Source organism: Anser cygnoides, chromosome 15, assembly GCF_040182565.1.
Source record: "Anser cygnoides isolate HZ-2024a breed goose chromosome 15, Taihu_goose_T2T_genome, whole genome shotgun sequence".
Taxonomy (NCBI): domain Eukaryota; kingdom Metazoa; phylum Chordata; class Aves; order Anseriformes; family Anatidae; genus Anser; species Anser cygnoides.
The window spans coordinates 1,805,235-1,820,447 of NC_089887.1; the positions used below are offsets into that span (position 1 = coordinate 1,805,235).

Below are 15,213 nucleotides of genomic sequence, written 5' to 3' on the forward strand. Positions count from 1 at the left end.
TGTGCCGTCCCAGGCAGGTTCGGCAGCGTGCCTCAGCCACCAGGGACCGACAGCCCCATGTGCCAGCACCCCGCGGCACATTTTGTACATCTCCACGTCTTGTACGTCTCCACACAGGAAATCTTGTTTCCGCTGCCTTTCAAGTGCCAGTCATCTCGATACTTATCAAAAATTGAAATTTATCGGCTTAATAGAGAAGCAGGACTTTTATCCCTCCTCCTGGGCGCGTGGTCTCTCTCGAAATACAACTTCCATCGAAGGCTGCCGGGTGCTCCCCCGTCGCGATGCCGCGTTCCCTTGGGCAGTGCTTGGTGCGCCCAAGGAGCAACCTCAAGGTCAACAAGAATTAGCTCCAAGTTTAAAGTTTCCAGTGCTTTTGCTAAAGTGGAGCACAACAGGAGCCCTGCCCTTCATTTGCTGGTTTTAGCCAGATCCGGAGGCAGGCAGAGCTTATCAATAATTAACTGGGGTAATTCTTAGGGAGTTAATGAAAATGTGAAATAGCGTAATTATCTCGTAGGTAGCCGGGAATCCGTGTGCCGGAGCTGTGCAGAAGATACATGTCGTGCAGTTGTTTGGCAGCCATCGTTCCTAACATTCTCTGAGCACCAACAAAACCGGAGAGGTGCTGGAGCCCCGTGGAGGGTCCGTGGTAGCGCTGCCGTGCAGGGGCTTTGCTTATGGCCCTGGGGGTCTGCGTGGGGCATCGCTGTCCCCAGCAGGGACGGTCCCCGCATCCCTTGTGCAGCCCTCGCTGCTGCTCCGGTGGTGTGGAGTTGGGAATCCCTGCCTCGGTGTGGGCTTTTATTAAAAATTCTACTTTAATTAAATTTTCCTTAAGCCTAAGGAGGGCGTGGTTGGCTTTAATTAAAGCTGGGTTGCTCCTGCGTGCTGACAAGCCCCTGGTGGGCAGGACGCGTGCGGGGAAGGCACCGGTGGTGTCAGGCATGTGTCACCCCGCTTGTCAGCCCTGGCTGCCCTCCTGCGGGGAAGGAGAGGGCATAAAGCAGCTTTTGGAAGGTATTTCTGGAAAGGCTTCTCTTGGGGTGTCCAGGCTGGCATCATTCCTCACGATCACCGCGGCAGGGTGGGGGTCAGGTGGGGCCCAGGCACCTGTCCTGTTTTGGTGGACCTGGCCCCCCAGTCCGCAGGGAGAGCTCTGGGCAGGGATGTATTTTTATTTTATTTTTTTCCTAGAAATAACCCCTGGCAGCACAGATGGAGCGGCATGTGTTGGCACAGAAGATCTGGGAACTTTAAATGTTTTAGTGATTTTTTTCTCAAAACCCTACCTTCCGTTAACTTTTTTCTGTGGCCACCCAGGCGCACTGCGCTGTACCTGGAGGTAAAACCCACCTGGCCTAGCAGTCTGGGTCTCCTCCTTTCTTCTTTTCTTTCAATTTGCTATTCACGTGCTGTAAGAAATGATCAGTTTTTAGGGTTGCGGATGCCAGGATGGGTGCAGATGGCTCAGGGCATCCCCGCTGATGGCCCAGGGAGCTCGGTGGTGGCGGCTGCAGCAGGTTCAAAGCTCTGCCTCTAACAAAAGCAGAGCAGAACTTGAGTTCAGGTCAAACCAGCACCTGCTTGTGGAGCACAGACTGAGGAAAGCGGTATTTCAGTGTAACGTGGGCTCTCCGGCATCTCAGAGGGCGTCCTCCCAAATGTTGCATAACGAGCATTTTGTTGCACACTGGGGACAGTGACGGATTTAGGTCTTAAGCCCATGTGTGCTGAGAGCTGGAGCAGCACGTGGGAAGTCGTTCTCCTGCGCAGAAACACCAGCGGCGTCCCAAGGAAGCGCAGGCACTTTGGGGACATTCGGGGACACGGCTGGCCAGGAGCTGGGCTGGAGGTGCCTGTGTCCATCATCCCCCAACCAGCTCTAAAGTGGCATCGTGGGCTTGGGTTTGGGATGTGTTTGGGGTTACAGGTACAGGGGAACGCAACGACCTGCCGGGCAGGAGCTTCTCCAGCCAGCTGTGCAGGCTGTGCAGGCTGCCCCGCCGCTGCTGGTGGCCGGTGAGGCTGGGGACGAGAGGTGGCTCTGAGTGCTGTCGCTGTCCAAAAAAATCCAACAAAATAAAGCCGCAAGTGGCTTCGCCTCTCGTTCGGGGGACGGAGTTGTGCGGAGCCCAGCGTTGCTCGCAAATGCTTTTAATAAAGTGTTCTTTCCTGCGTCCAGGGGAAAAAACCTCCCCAAACCTCAAGCCTCTTCCCATTACATAAGGACCACGTGCTGCTGGGCAGAGCCCCGGCGTGCCGGCAGCGTGGCCCAGGCTGCTGCGTGTCCCCGCCTGGGGACCAGGCACGGCCCAGCGGTGCCACCGGGTCCGGGCAGAGCCATCAGCATCCCCAGAGCGCTGCCAGCTCCAGCAGCACGGGGGGGGATTGCCCGTGGGGTTTTTTATCCCTGACCACGGTTGGCATTTGGGGCCGGGCAGTCTTGGTGTGGGGAGGTGGCCGTGCGTTTGCTGGATGAACGCAGGCACCCGCTCAGCACCTCCTGCGCGCCGTGTCACTGCCGGGTGCCTCTGTAAAATAGCACCTGCCCTTGGGGGGGGGGGGCTGTGCTTCTGTATTCGTGTGTGCGGGTGGATGGGCACTTCCTGCTTCAGAAGAAGTGGTTTGGTCATTCCCCACGTACTAAGCCAGCCTCTAGAAGCCAGCCACCCCATCCCTCCCTGTCCCTGCTGGGGCGGGCACCGGGCAGCTCCGAGGTGACCCCGCTGTGGGCTCAGTCCTGCACAAACCAAGCCCCTTCTTCACCGGCTGCCCGGAGGGGACGTGTCCACCCCCGAGAAGAAGGGGGACATGGGGGGCTCAGGGCAGGTGCTGTGCTGGTGCAGGGGGGCACCCTGCCGCAGCCCCCCTGAGCCCTCAGCCCATGGGGTGACATGCCTATGACATGCCTGGGTAATTTCTCCAGCAATTAATGCCTCATTAAAGTGCACAAGGGAACAATCAGGGCAGCGAATTTTACACAACACAATGCCTGGGCCCTGAGAGGTTTTCTGCCTCTTTTTTTTTTTTAAAGGAAACAGTCTTTTTCTGGCCTTAACTGCTTGCTGTCTGGAGGAGGTGGGAGCCTTGGTGGGCTTCTGCATCCCGGTTGGGTTGGATTCGAGGTGGCCGGACTTAGCCCCCCAGGGTGCTCATCCCTGCTGCCAGGGCCGGGGGCTGGGGCTGTGCCAGGCCCCCAGGTTACCCCTTCATCCCTTTGCCCGCCCAAATGGGCGCCCACACCCACGTCAAGGCTTACCTCTCCTCCTCTTTTCTCTTTGCAACCCTACGGAGCGTGTGAGCATCTGCAGTTGGTGTGCTCTGTGGCGTGGCCAGGACAAAAAATGTCCCCGTGTGGGAACAGGCACGGCACAGGGGGGCCTCTGCATGGTCCTGGTTTGGGGCAGGTCCTGCGTCGGCACCAGGGTGCTGTGTGGGAGGGTTCCACACCGTGCATCACACCGGCACCTCGACCCTGCAGGGCTCTCGGGGGCTTTTAACCCCGGCAGCTGGGTCGCTTTTAGTCGGGTTCCCTGCACGAGGTGCTCTAAGGAACCTCTCCTGCAGCGTCCCACTGAGCTGTCGTTCCTCCCCAGTCTCAAGCTGGGACAGGCGGTGGGGTGTGAACAGGGCAGCGATGGGGAACCCCTTCCTGGGGACAGGCCTGGGGGGACCGAGAGGGGCGAGCTGGTCAGGGGGGCTCCGAGGAAGGGGTCTGAGGACGAGGAGGTGACCGACGGGGTGTGACGGGGCAGGGTCACGCAGCCGCCAGCCCTGACCGTGCCCCTTTCTCTCCCCAGGAGCCTGATGCCGCGGACGCTGGAGGGGCAGATCACGATGGAGAAGACCCCCAGCTACTTCGTCACCAAGGAGGCTCCGCGGCGCATCTACAACATGTCGCGGGACACCAAGCTGATCGTGGTGGTGCGCAACCCCGTCACCCGCGCCATCTCGGACTACACGCAGACGCTCTCCAAAAACCCCACCATCCCCAGCTTCCAGGCCCTGGCCTTCAAAAACGTCAGCACGGGGCTGATCGACACGAGCTGGAGCGCGGTGAGGATCGGGATCTACGCCAAGCACCTGGACAACTGGCTGCGGTACTTCCCCCTCTCCAAATTCCTCTTCGTCAGCGGGGAGCGGCTCGTCAGCGACCCGGCGGGGGAGATGGGCCGCGTCCAGGACTTTCTGGGTCTCAAGAGGGTGGTGACGGACAAGCATTTCTATTTCAACGAGACCAAGGGCTTTCCCTGCCTGAAGAAGCCGGAGGGCAGCAGCAAGCCCCGCTGCCTGGGGAAGTCCAAGGGGCGGCCGCACCCCAAAATCGACGGGCAGGTGGTGCAGCGCCTGCAGGAGTTTTACAGACCTTTCAACATGAAGTTTTACCAGATGACAGGGCAGGACTTCGGGTGGGACTGAGCCGTGCGCGGGGCCACCAGCAGCCTCCTCCCTTCGTTCTAATTTATATCGGACCTTTTCCGGCCAGAAACGGACCCTTCCGGAGTAGAGAGAAATATTTAAGAAATAAAAACACAGATGACCCCTCTCCCCCTGACCAGATTAAATATTCTTCCATATAAATCTTGCTAATCTATGTTAACTGTGGCCGTGCTGGTGGCGAGAGGGAGGGTGTGGGTGCACGGGCGTGCGAGCGCCGGGGGCCAACCAGCCCTGGGGCACGCAGCCGGGGCTGGGCTGCTCCTGCCCTGGGGCTTCTGCCTGTGCCCATTCCAGCAAGGGAGGTGGCAAAAATAACTTCTATTTAATAACGTGTGAGCCCCTGTGCTTCCTTCAGAGGGTTACCCACTGATTTTACTGTGAGCAGTGTCAAGCCTTAGACTATAAATTATAGGTACATGTTTGCGACAGTTGATGGCAGCTGCTTTTTCCCTCCTTGCTGGTTGCAAGGTCAGCCTCTGTGCTTCCCATCAGTTCCTCGTCTGGTTTTCATATCTAAAGGTGAGATCTGTGGGAGGAGGGCTGTGAAGGTGACTGCGATGAGCTTGCTCCTCCCTGCACCGATTTTCCCCAGTTTCCACGTTCTGTTGATGGAAGTGTTGTTAAAACCAAAATGCTAAATACGGAGCCGTGCTGTTCCTGGACGTGGTGAGATAGTTTGGTAGTGTTGGTCAAGACTGAAAAAGCTCTGGGTGCAGATCCCCTCTGCTGAAACAATCCTATGTGCAAAAAAAAAATAAAAAAAGAGGGAAAAAAGGGGTGCTGGTGCCGGGGCACGGTGGGTGCTCAGCTGTGCTCGCAGCCCCTTCCCAGCCCAGGGGGCTGCGTTCAGGCAATCATCCACACTGGGGCCAGCCGCCGGCTGCCGTGGGGCTGAGGCTGGCAAAAGCAGCAAACCCAAAGCACGGGGTGTTTTCTGCAGACTGGGAATCGTCTGAAGGAATTCCCTAGTTAAGGACAACAACTAACGGTGGTAGTTTGGAATAAGTGCCAGATTTGGGGCCGGGGACGGGGAGCTGTGTATCACATACCTTCCTATGCTCTTCGAGTAAGCCAGATGATGAAGCGGGGCATTTCTTACCCGTAGGATAAAAATCCCTGCTTCCCCAGATTCACCCAAGCAGAGCAAACAAAAGCCCCAAACTCTGACCTTTGGGTTCAATTATCTCAATAGATTTTGAAATCTGCAGCCACAGAGAGCTATCATGGGAGGCTGCAGAAATTAGTTTAGTCTGAATTAACTAGTTTTCCCTTAATTAAATATGGGGAAAACATTTAATTAACCTTTAATATCTTATTAGTGACTTGTATTTGTTTCTTTAATGAGCTAATTACGTGTTTTCAAGGGCCCTCGGGCCCCGCATTGTTTGCAAATAGGCTTTGGCTGTGGTTTGCCCCTCGTGCCGCATCCCCGCGCTGGCTGTCCCTCCACGCCGCCTTCCCTTCTGAACCGCTCAGCACCTCCGCCACTGCATGGGGGCGATGGATGCGGAGGGTACCGCTTGTCCTGGGATGCACGGCAGGCAGGGGAGCCTTCCCTCGCTGTTTTACGCCGGCACCTTGTGCCTTGCCCCACGCAGCTCTCCCCATTCCCGTGTCCCGGCTGCCGGGACACTCTTCATGCCCCCTGGAGCCGGCACGTACTTTCCGTGCCGGTGTGCGGTCAGCACGTTTGCCCCTTTCAGCCCCTGGGCTCGTCCGGTCGATGCCAGGACAAGCGACACGCACGGGACGAGTGACACGAGTGGGATTGACGTGATGTGGGAACCGGACGCGTACAGCTGCCCGTTCCTGCGGGCAGAGCACCACCGGCTCTCCGTGTGTCCATCCCTGCGAGCATCCGTGAGCAGCTCCGCAGCAGCTGAAGATGCCGGGGCTGTGGTGCACAAGCCCGTGGGCTTCTAAGGCAGGAACTGGGGAAGTTTTGAAGAAGCAGAAACAGGAGATGAAGGCCGGACGCGGCTCCTGCCGTAGCGCCCCGCGAGCTCGGCGCGAGGGACCGCGCTCTGCCGGCCGAGGTTTTGTTTCCAGCCACGATATTCGACCAAATTATTCTCCACGAAGGGCTTTAAAGTTTCCCAAGTGCCTGTGAAAGCCTGGAAACGCTGATAGTGATCCTATTTCCCAGCTGAGTGACTGCATTCAGCCCGAGCCGTATTGATATGCAAAACGCTAAGGGTCCCGGCTCTAAAGATGGTTTCTGTCTGTCCTGTGAAAGGGAGCCATACTTTTTTAAAGCCCGGGCCTTTCTAAAGCCACACAATACCATATAGACTATGCCATTTAAAGCATCTGAAGCGACCCAAAATGTATTGAAAGCTTGCTTTGCAGACTCATTAAGACTACTCAATAGGTTCTGGCAAATACCGTGCCAGGGCTGACCGCACGGATTAAGACTTTTGAAGTGTTACACAAACCCCCTGCTTAAACTAATTGCTGCCCCACGGCTCATGAGGTCAAGTATTTGTATTCATTGCCTCCGAGAGGAGCCACTTGTGGGTCTGTCCAGGTGAAGCCCGCACTTCATCACATCAAGACAATAAAAGTGGCCTTGGACAGGCAGGGGGAAGGTGCCCGGGATGAAATCGCCCGGATCTCGCTCTGAGAGCAGCGATTGCTTGAAATCCCCTGTGGTCACCAGGCACTTCTCCACCGTGCCGTGCTTTAGGTTGGCACCAGCTCAGGAAATCGGTGCTGTCCATGGCACAAGGCAACGGGGTCCCATGATGGTGTTGGGGCAATGTGTCCGGCAGAAGGACCAGCCTGAAGCATCCATCGTGCTGCGCTGGTGGTGCACTGGTGGCCTCTCTGCGTGCGCACGGTTTTAGCCCTAAGCTGGGGAACTCCAGACTGCTGAGGGCAGGTGACGATCACTGGTGAAAGCCAAGATGAGATGGGCGAGTCGGAGCTGTTATCGGAGCCGTGGTGGCCCTGTGCCGTGTCCTTCCCCACGGCCAGGCGGGTGCCGACCATCAGCAGGACGGGGAGCCCACCGCGTGCTGGTGCAGCATGTCCCATGTCCATCCAGAGGAGAAACGGCCTTTGGCAGCACTGACCTAATTAAAAAAGGAGATTTTTTTGAAAAGTCAGATTTTTTGAAAAATCAGATTTTCTCAAAGTGTCAGCTCCCACCTTGGTGGAGGCACAACACCCTGTGTGCACCAAGAGCCGAGAAAGAGAAACTGCCTCTTTATTTTGGCTTCTTTGGTAGAGTTTATGCAGCAGATCTCAGGTGGGCTCTTAAGGAAAGGTGAGCTGAGCCCCCCGTTGCAATGCCCTCTGTACACACCAGGATCAGCCCGTGGACGTGGGCTGGAGGCGGTGGAGAAGCTGCTGCCACTGCCAGGCTGGGATGGAATAAAGTTATAGGCAGAGCTGTGTTCATGTCTCCTTGCGTGGTGCTGGTGTGGACTGGGGAGGGAAAACAGCTCCGTGTGGGTGTGTTTGTGACTTTTTTCCTTCTTTATGTCTATCTCAGATTGCTAAAGACCAGGAGTTTGGAAGATGATGTTTTTCCCACAGGATGGCAGGTGCTGGAAGTCTGTGCTTGAGACCCCAGGAGCGCACCGGCAGCTATCGTTCCCCAGAGCACTGCTGGCTCTTGCTCGGGGAAGGCACTTCTGAGCTACATGTCCATGTCTGCTCAATCCGGGGAGGATGCAAAGTTCCTCTGCTGCCAGAGCTGCAGAAATGCCTTTTGGGTACCAGGTCCCAGTGGATGTTAAACGGGGGAAGTGCCAGAGCAAGAGGGGGATGGAAATCCACAGAAGAATCCTTGGCTGCCAAGTGCGAAAAGAAGTTTTGTTCCCAGTCTCAGTTAAGCAGTTCCCATTTCTAAACCAATTTTTGTTTTTAAAAGTAACTCTCCAAAGTGTTGCTGTTCCTGTGCCCTGGGCCTCCCCATCTGTCCCAGCTGCTGCATACGCCAGGAAGAGCAGGGTTGCAAGAGCTTTCCAAAATTTTTATGTACGCATTTTTCTTCGTCTTTTATTCCAAATTTAGGAGGAGAGAAGAGGAAGAAAAAAAAAAAAAAAAAAGCTCCACAAGGAAGTAATTAAAACTTTCCAGCCTTTGTGTAGGTCTGGAGATCCAGGAGAGCTGATTTGCAATTACACTTGTCATCTCGGTGTGCCCTGGGAACACATTTTATAACCTTTGACAAGGAAAGCCATGCTTTTCCCTGAAAACGCCCCCATCTGCCCGCTCCCTGCCCGCTGCAGCGTGTGGGGCTGCGTTCCCAGGTGGGGCTGGTGCTGCTGGGGTCCTGTGCACCTGCGGGCTATAAATGCAGGAGGTAAGGAGGCTGGTTCCTTGCTGCAGGATCTGCCCCAGCTGTGCAGGGGGCAGAGGAGGTGTCCTGGATCGGGGAAGGATGTGCCCGGTAAGGGGGGCAGAAGGCCGGCTGTGCTTGGTGCTGCGTGTAGGGCAGCTTGCCCCGGCAGGGTTTGGGGATGGGGCAGTGTGGCTGCTCACAGCGATGGGCAGGGAGCACCTCTGGGTGCCTGGGCGTCTGTGAGGTTTCCCGTGTTTGTGCCCGAGGTCTGTGAGAGGAGCTGCCCCTGTCCCGTGGGGCAGTCCTGCTGCTCCCTGGGGGTTTGAGCACTCACCCCAGGGCTGCTGGTGCACCGTTAGTGTGTGATGGGGGCAGCGATGGGGTTTGGGTCTACCAGAACTCAAATACACGTAAAGGTGGAGCAGGGAGGGCTGAAGCTACCCACCCAGCACAGAGGGGAGCCCTCACAAGGCCATGCATCCCCTCAGAGCACCCTGCCTTCCCTGCCAGCTCCCTTGCCTGCTGCTTTGTTTTCCATCCTGACATAATCTCAACACATGGAACAATCTCATGCCACATTCCCCAATAGAAAAGAGAATGCCCACGCCGAGGCAGAGGCCGCTGTAATTGCAACCACGTGCCCTGCGGTGGCTTCCAAGCCATGTGAAGTGCAGCCTGCATCACACATGTGGGCACAGGCACCACCAGGTGCAGCCAGCATCGCGGGTGTGCAAAGCAAACAGAGAGCATGGCGCTCACCTCCAGCCCCGAGGGAGCTGGGCTGCTTTGGCTCAACCTGTGCCCCGACCGTGGGTGAGGTTATTCCCTGGGTTAGTTGGAATTAGGGTGAGACAAACGCTGCCTTTGTGCTCAGCCTCTCTGGAAGCGAGCGAGCAGGCAGCTAAGTGCTTTTAGGAAAGTTGTTGCTTACTGAAATAATTAACCAAATGATTTATCTGGGAGCAACCTGCTGGGATCAGTTCCTGTTCAAACTGGGACAGGGCACGCTGCTGGCACGTCCCCACCGCAAGTGTCTGGGGGTCCTGCTGCAAGCGAGGGCTGGAGCCCCCCCCCCACATCCCCCACAGCTCTAGAGAGCAAGCGTGAAAGGCGTGTAAATGGTGGCACTGCTGTGAGGAAACCAGCTCGACCGAGCTTATTTGCTTTTCTTGGGGCAAAACACGTTTTCTTTGAGCTATTTTGAAAGTCCAAGCTGCTTCTCTGCTCAGATCTTAAATCTTGCCTGTGCGTTCAACCAGGAGCAGTGCCAGTCCCAGCCTCCTCCTGCGGGGATTTAGCTCCATCTCGGGGCACGTTTAAATGCTTCGGTGACCTCGCTCAGGGGTGCTCGGGGTCATCCCCCTGGAAGAGGATGGGCTCCCTGGCTCGTGGCGTCCCTTTTCCCCCAGTGGTCGCGGTGGGTGAGGGGCCAGACCCCGGCCAGAGGCAGCACGGCCCCGCTGGGCTCTGCGCCCTCGCACAGGCTGAGCGCTTTCCCTTGGCAGCACAACAGCTTTGGGGAGCGTTGATTAGAAACAGCCCTGCAGTGCCTAGCTTAATCCATCAATTTATATCAATAGAAGGAATGAATTGGGGTCTTTCTAGCAAGCTCTGCCCCACGGGAGGCGAGCCCCAGGCCTTTGTTGTGTACCCCCCATCACTTCCCACAGGTGTGGGCACAGGGGGACACGTGGGACCGGGCAGTGCCACCGCCTGGGGGACACAGAGCAGGGCAGGGGAAGGAGCGGGGAAGCTGCAGCCATCGGGGCTGCCTCGAGCCATGGCACCAAGTGATGCTGCAGCTGGATTCTGGTGTTAGAGGCAAGTGATGGAGCTGGAGGGCCTCATCCAGCCCCATTTTCCCCTGGTTTACCGTGGGGGGTGAGGAGTGGTGCAGAGCACAGCAAGATGACGAAGCTGATGGTCCCAGCACCCAGTTGGTATGGCCACGCCAGCTTTGCACGGCAGGCGGCTGCTGCCTCCATCCACGCCTGAAAATCACAGAATATTTCACTTTTCCCCCTTGTGCTGTGAGTACGAGCTTCCCTTGCCTGCGGGGGCTGAGCGCCCCAGCACGCTGCTGGCAGGCGGCGGCGGGGAAGTGCAGGGGATGGAGGGCAGCGGGGGAGAGGCTGGGAAACTGGGAAAGGCTCCTGTGGGGATGGGAAAAGGGGCTTGTGCAACAGCCAGCCTTTAATTAAGGGTCTTTAAAGCGTTCTCCCAGCTGGTTACCATTGCCTTGCCATATTGGAGTGGTTTAGAAGCAGTGCTCCTCAGGAGTGCCTCCCTTCCTGTTGGCTCTGCTCGGGTGCCGCGTCCCCCCCCCACGCCTTCCCGGCAAACGGGGCTGAGGAGCGGGGCCGTGCGTGGGTGGAGGGGATGGGGAGCACACAAATGTCTTCAGTGCAGCTTCTGTGGTGTCCCGGGAGACTCGGGGCTCTGGTGTGGAGGAGCACACTGGGGGATGGCGGTGCTGGGAGGGAAGGATGTGGTCTTGCACCTGGAGTGCAAAGCCTGGGGTGCTGGGGGGACTGGGAGAGCTGGGTCTGGCTCTGGGGTGGGTGCAGGAGCCAGCCCTGGGGCTGGGGGGAGCCTTCGGGGACAGGCAGAGAGGTCCCAGCTGCACTGGAGCCAGGTAACGACTGCAGTGCAGGAGCTCGCCTGTCCAACAAGGTGGTCACGGTGCGGGTGCGTGAACACTGGTAGCAGGCAAATCCTGCTGGTCTGCTGTACCCGTGGCTGCACGGATGGTTTTGTATCGCCTCAAAGACCCCAAATCCAGCAGCAGCCTGCCCTGTGTCCTGCAGCCTCCCCTGGGGTGCAGCTGCTCATGTTGTGCCGAGCGGGTCAGGCAGAGCCAGGGTGCCTCTCTGTGCCCAGCTGCTCTCGGGCTGGTGCCGTGGGGCTGTGCCCACCACGGGGCACATCTGCTTTTGCTGACGGTGCTCAGCCCCTCTCTGCAGGCTCCTTGCACCTGGTGCTGCGCTGCCTTCGGATCTGCCAGCACAGCAGGTTTTACACGTGGAGATGCAGCCATGTGTTAAGAGTCCTCCCTGGAAGGCTTCTGCTCTGATCTTGGTCTGGTCGCAGAGGGGGAAAAATGTATTGAGGGGCCCTTTCTGCTGCAGTTTTCACGCTGTTCCCTCCATGGGGTGATGGAGCTGTGCCATTCAGCCCTGCCTGTCCGCAGGGTGATGACAGGGCCCCTGCTCGAGCTAATGGCTCTGCCCCATTTCTCCCATCTGCAGTAAACTCAAAGAAATGAGCTTTTTGCCCACCTGCCAGCTGGGGGGAGATTGTTTTGCACCTAAACCTGCACAGAAGTGTTCGTGCTGCGACTCCCCAGGGCTGTGTTTGCAGAGCGGGAAGCGATGCAGCCCCCTGCACCACCCTGGCTGTGAGTGAGCAGCCAGGGATATTTTGATCAGAATGCTGGAAAAAGGAACTTTCCACAAAACAGCCCCCGGCTGCTGGAGCAGGCAGCATCGCTGCGGCTTGCTCTCCCAGCCCCACAATTGTCCCTCGATCAAAGCTGGGGATGAGCAACGGGACAGCTGAGCACTATCCTCCTCCTCTTCCTCGTGGCTGCTGCATACCCTGGTCTCACTGCAATGCTTCTGGTTCAAGCCTGCCCGCTCTGCTGGCTCTAGTGACATTGTTTGTGCCAGGGCTGCCTCACCTTCCTCTGTGCTACTTAATCTTTGGAAAAAAAAAATCACAATAAAAGCTAAGAGGAAACTTTAATACTGTAATGTTAAACGGGGCTGAAAGAGAAGCGCTGGGAGAAAAGGGTGAGACAAAGGTTCCCAAGCATGGCTTGAAGGCTGCTCAGGGATGCAGTGGTAGGAAAAAACAATAAATCAATGTTTTCTGGGCTGTGCTGATGTGCTGAGCTTGGGCACAAGGCAGGACAAGGCTGGTACAGCAGAGCCTCCTATTGCCTCTAGGACAATCAGGGTCATTTAGACCTATCTGAGCTCAAGGCGCCTCTTGTAGCTGCTGGCAGGGGACATGGTCCTGGTGCCAGCTGCCCAGGGACCGATTCCTGTGCCCAGCAGTGAGCAGGAGCGTGCCCGGCCAGGCACACAGACGTCGCTGCAGCTGCCTGGAGTGAGCGCCTGCAGACAGCAGAACAGGCTCGAGGTCCAGAGAGGCTTCGCAATAATTTCCACATTCCGTAATTTTTCTCAAGAGGGGAAGAAAGGCAAGCCTGAAATAATTACCCACACAAGCCGTCATTGAAATGTTCTTTACTGCGAGCACTGATCGCTTACTGTATTTAACAAGACAATTTTGGCTCTCGGCACATAAAAGCAAGCAATGATTAAAGCTCTTGTTTTCAGGATCTACGAGCCAGAGCACAAAAGTCTATCGCTAGATCCAAGCCTGAGCTTGGCAAACGGCTCTTGGCTGGGGAGGGAGCCAAGGTGAAGCGGCTCCCCTGGCTATCTGCAGGGCTGGGGAGCGCAGCGGGTGCTGGTCTCCGCCTGCCCCGGGCGCACAGGAGCATCCCCGGCAGCGGGGGCTCAGCCCTGGCAGCGAGCTGGGGGCTCTGCAGGAGGCTGGGGTTGTTGCAGCTCCTCGGGAAAATGCGAAAGGTTTCTCAGCGGTGGGAATGGGCAGGTGTTGTTTGAGGATAGCTTCGGAAGTGGGGCTGGTGGGGGTCTGCTGCTGTCTGCCTCCCTCTGAGGAGCAGGAGAGGACGTCTGGGGGATCCCAGGGGAGGCAAAGAGCTTTGGTGTGCGCAGGCAGCAGCGCGCAGTGGGGACTTGCCTGGATGCGGCGACTTCTGGCAGCACTGGATGCTGCGGGGCATCCTGCCACCACGCTCCTGCTGGGCACCACGTGGGTTTTAACCCCCTGAGGCCGTGGGTTTGTGCTTCCTGCAGCCGGGGATCCCACTTTGGTCTCCTCGGTGCCTCAGACCGTGCTCAGCCCTCTGGAACAGGGACCAGCTAAACTGGAAGGAGCCGAGCCCTGGTGAGAGGCTGCCTGGGTATCACGCTCGCCCCGGGGTGAATGCTAGAGCTGCTGAAAGCACCCTGTTGTTTCACGCTGTGTACCACCCTGCCCACACACACTGCCCCAGAATGAACCGGGATGAGCACGGCCAGAGCTGGCAGCACCGCTGGGGGTGCTGCTGCAGCAGCCCCGTCCTGCAGCGATGAGCCGGGGGTGCTGTGAGGTGCTGGGGGGGTGGGCATGCTCTGGGTGCCTCTGAAACTGCCTTCTTGCTGCCATAAATCAACCTCGCCTGGCTTGGTGCAGCTACGTGACTGAGACTAGGTCAAGGTCTGCTTCAGATCCTCCCACTTGTTAAGCTTTTGTCCTTGAGGATGGTGCTGCTTCACCTTTGAGCCAAGGTAAATGGGTCCCAGTATAGCAACCCTAAATCTATCCAGCCTAGCACTTGGCTTTCCTGGGTCCCTTTTCTTACTGGAGGGTAGAGAGGGCTTCCAGGGAAATACTTGGGACAGCTGAGACACAGTTCTGCATGGATGGTGTTATGCAGATTTCCCCGTTGCCTTTTCCCTGGAAAAAGTGCAAGAATTCAGACATTGAATAAATTCTACAGGCATTAACTATGCTAATCAAGCAACTGCTTATACACAGGGCTATGTACTGCCTTCCTCTTCTCCAGCATGGTCAAATCAAACCAAAAAAAAAAATTCTCATAGAGACCTTTTATTTCTTGCAGTGGCCTCTGGGCTCTCCTGGAGTGCGTGGTACTGTGGGAACCAGCTCCTGGTGTGGCTGCGTGTCCCTTGGACAGGGCAGAGTGGTTACCTTTTGGCCGTCCCTATCCTTCTGGCATTAATTGGGAGCATCCCAGGGCAGGCTGCGTCCTCTTTCCCCATGGATGTCCCCCCAGCACTAGCCGGGCTGGCTGGAAGCCCTGTGCCAGCGCAGGGCACAGCTGTCACTGTCACCCACCCGGGGCTGCGCTGGCCTTTTTGGCTTTGCTTTGTGTGAAAAAAGAGCATTTCAGGAGCTGCTTCACCGGCCCTGCTGGTGCAATCCTGCCGGCCCTGGCATATGGGCAGCCTTCAGCCACGTCCTCTACTCATTTGGAAAATTGTGCCTGTTGGAGTTATTTACTGCTGCGATTGATAATTAGCATAGGTAGTAGGATGTATTTCATGAATGAAGTGCTATATTTGTGCCTACTGGTGTATTTCAAGAGCATAAATAATGTCGGGGCATCAGCAGAAATTAAAAACAAAGCGAGCAATTTACACCCTGAATTTCCCAACACAGAGGGAAGGGAGGAGGAGCAGCTTTGTGCAGCTCTGCCCCCGTTTAACCAAGCCTTTCCAGCTGATTGCGGGCAGGCAGAGGAGCCGTGTGCTGGCTTCCCTGTGTCAGAGGCGATACTGGGCATCTCCTGCCAGCAGGGGAGAGCCACCTGCTTTCCCCGAGTCCCCTCACACGTGGGGACCTGGGCTGGCTGCTGCTGTGTGCGATTTCAGAGCTGCCTT

General features: G+C 57.0%; 1 protein-coding gene across 1 annotated transcript in view; it reads left to right on the plus strand.

The window, feature by feature from the left end:
- Positions 1–4,551, plus strand: part of HS3ST6 (heparan sulfate-glucosamine 3-sulfotransferase 6) — a 30,392-nt gene extending 25,841 nt beyond the window's left edge. Inside the window, exon 2 of the mRNA XM_066977727.1 lies at positions 3,804–4,551. Coding sequence (XP_066833828.1) covers positions 3,804–4,422 — 619 coding nt within the window. The 3' untranslated portion in view covers positions 4,423–4,551. The remainder of the gene's footprint in view (positions 1–3,803) is intronic.
- The last annotated feature ends 10,662 nt before the right edge of the window (positions 4,552–15,213 follow it).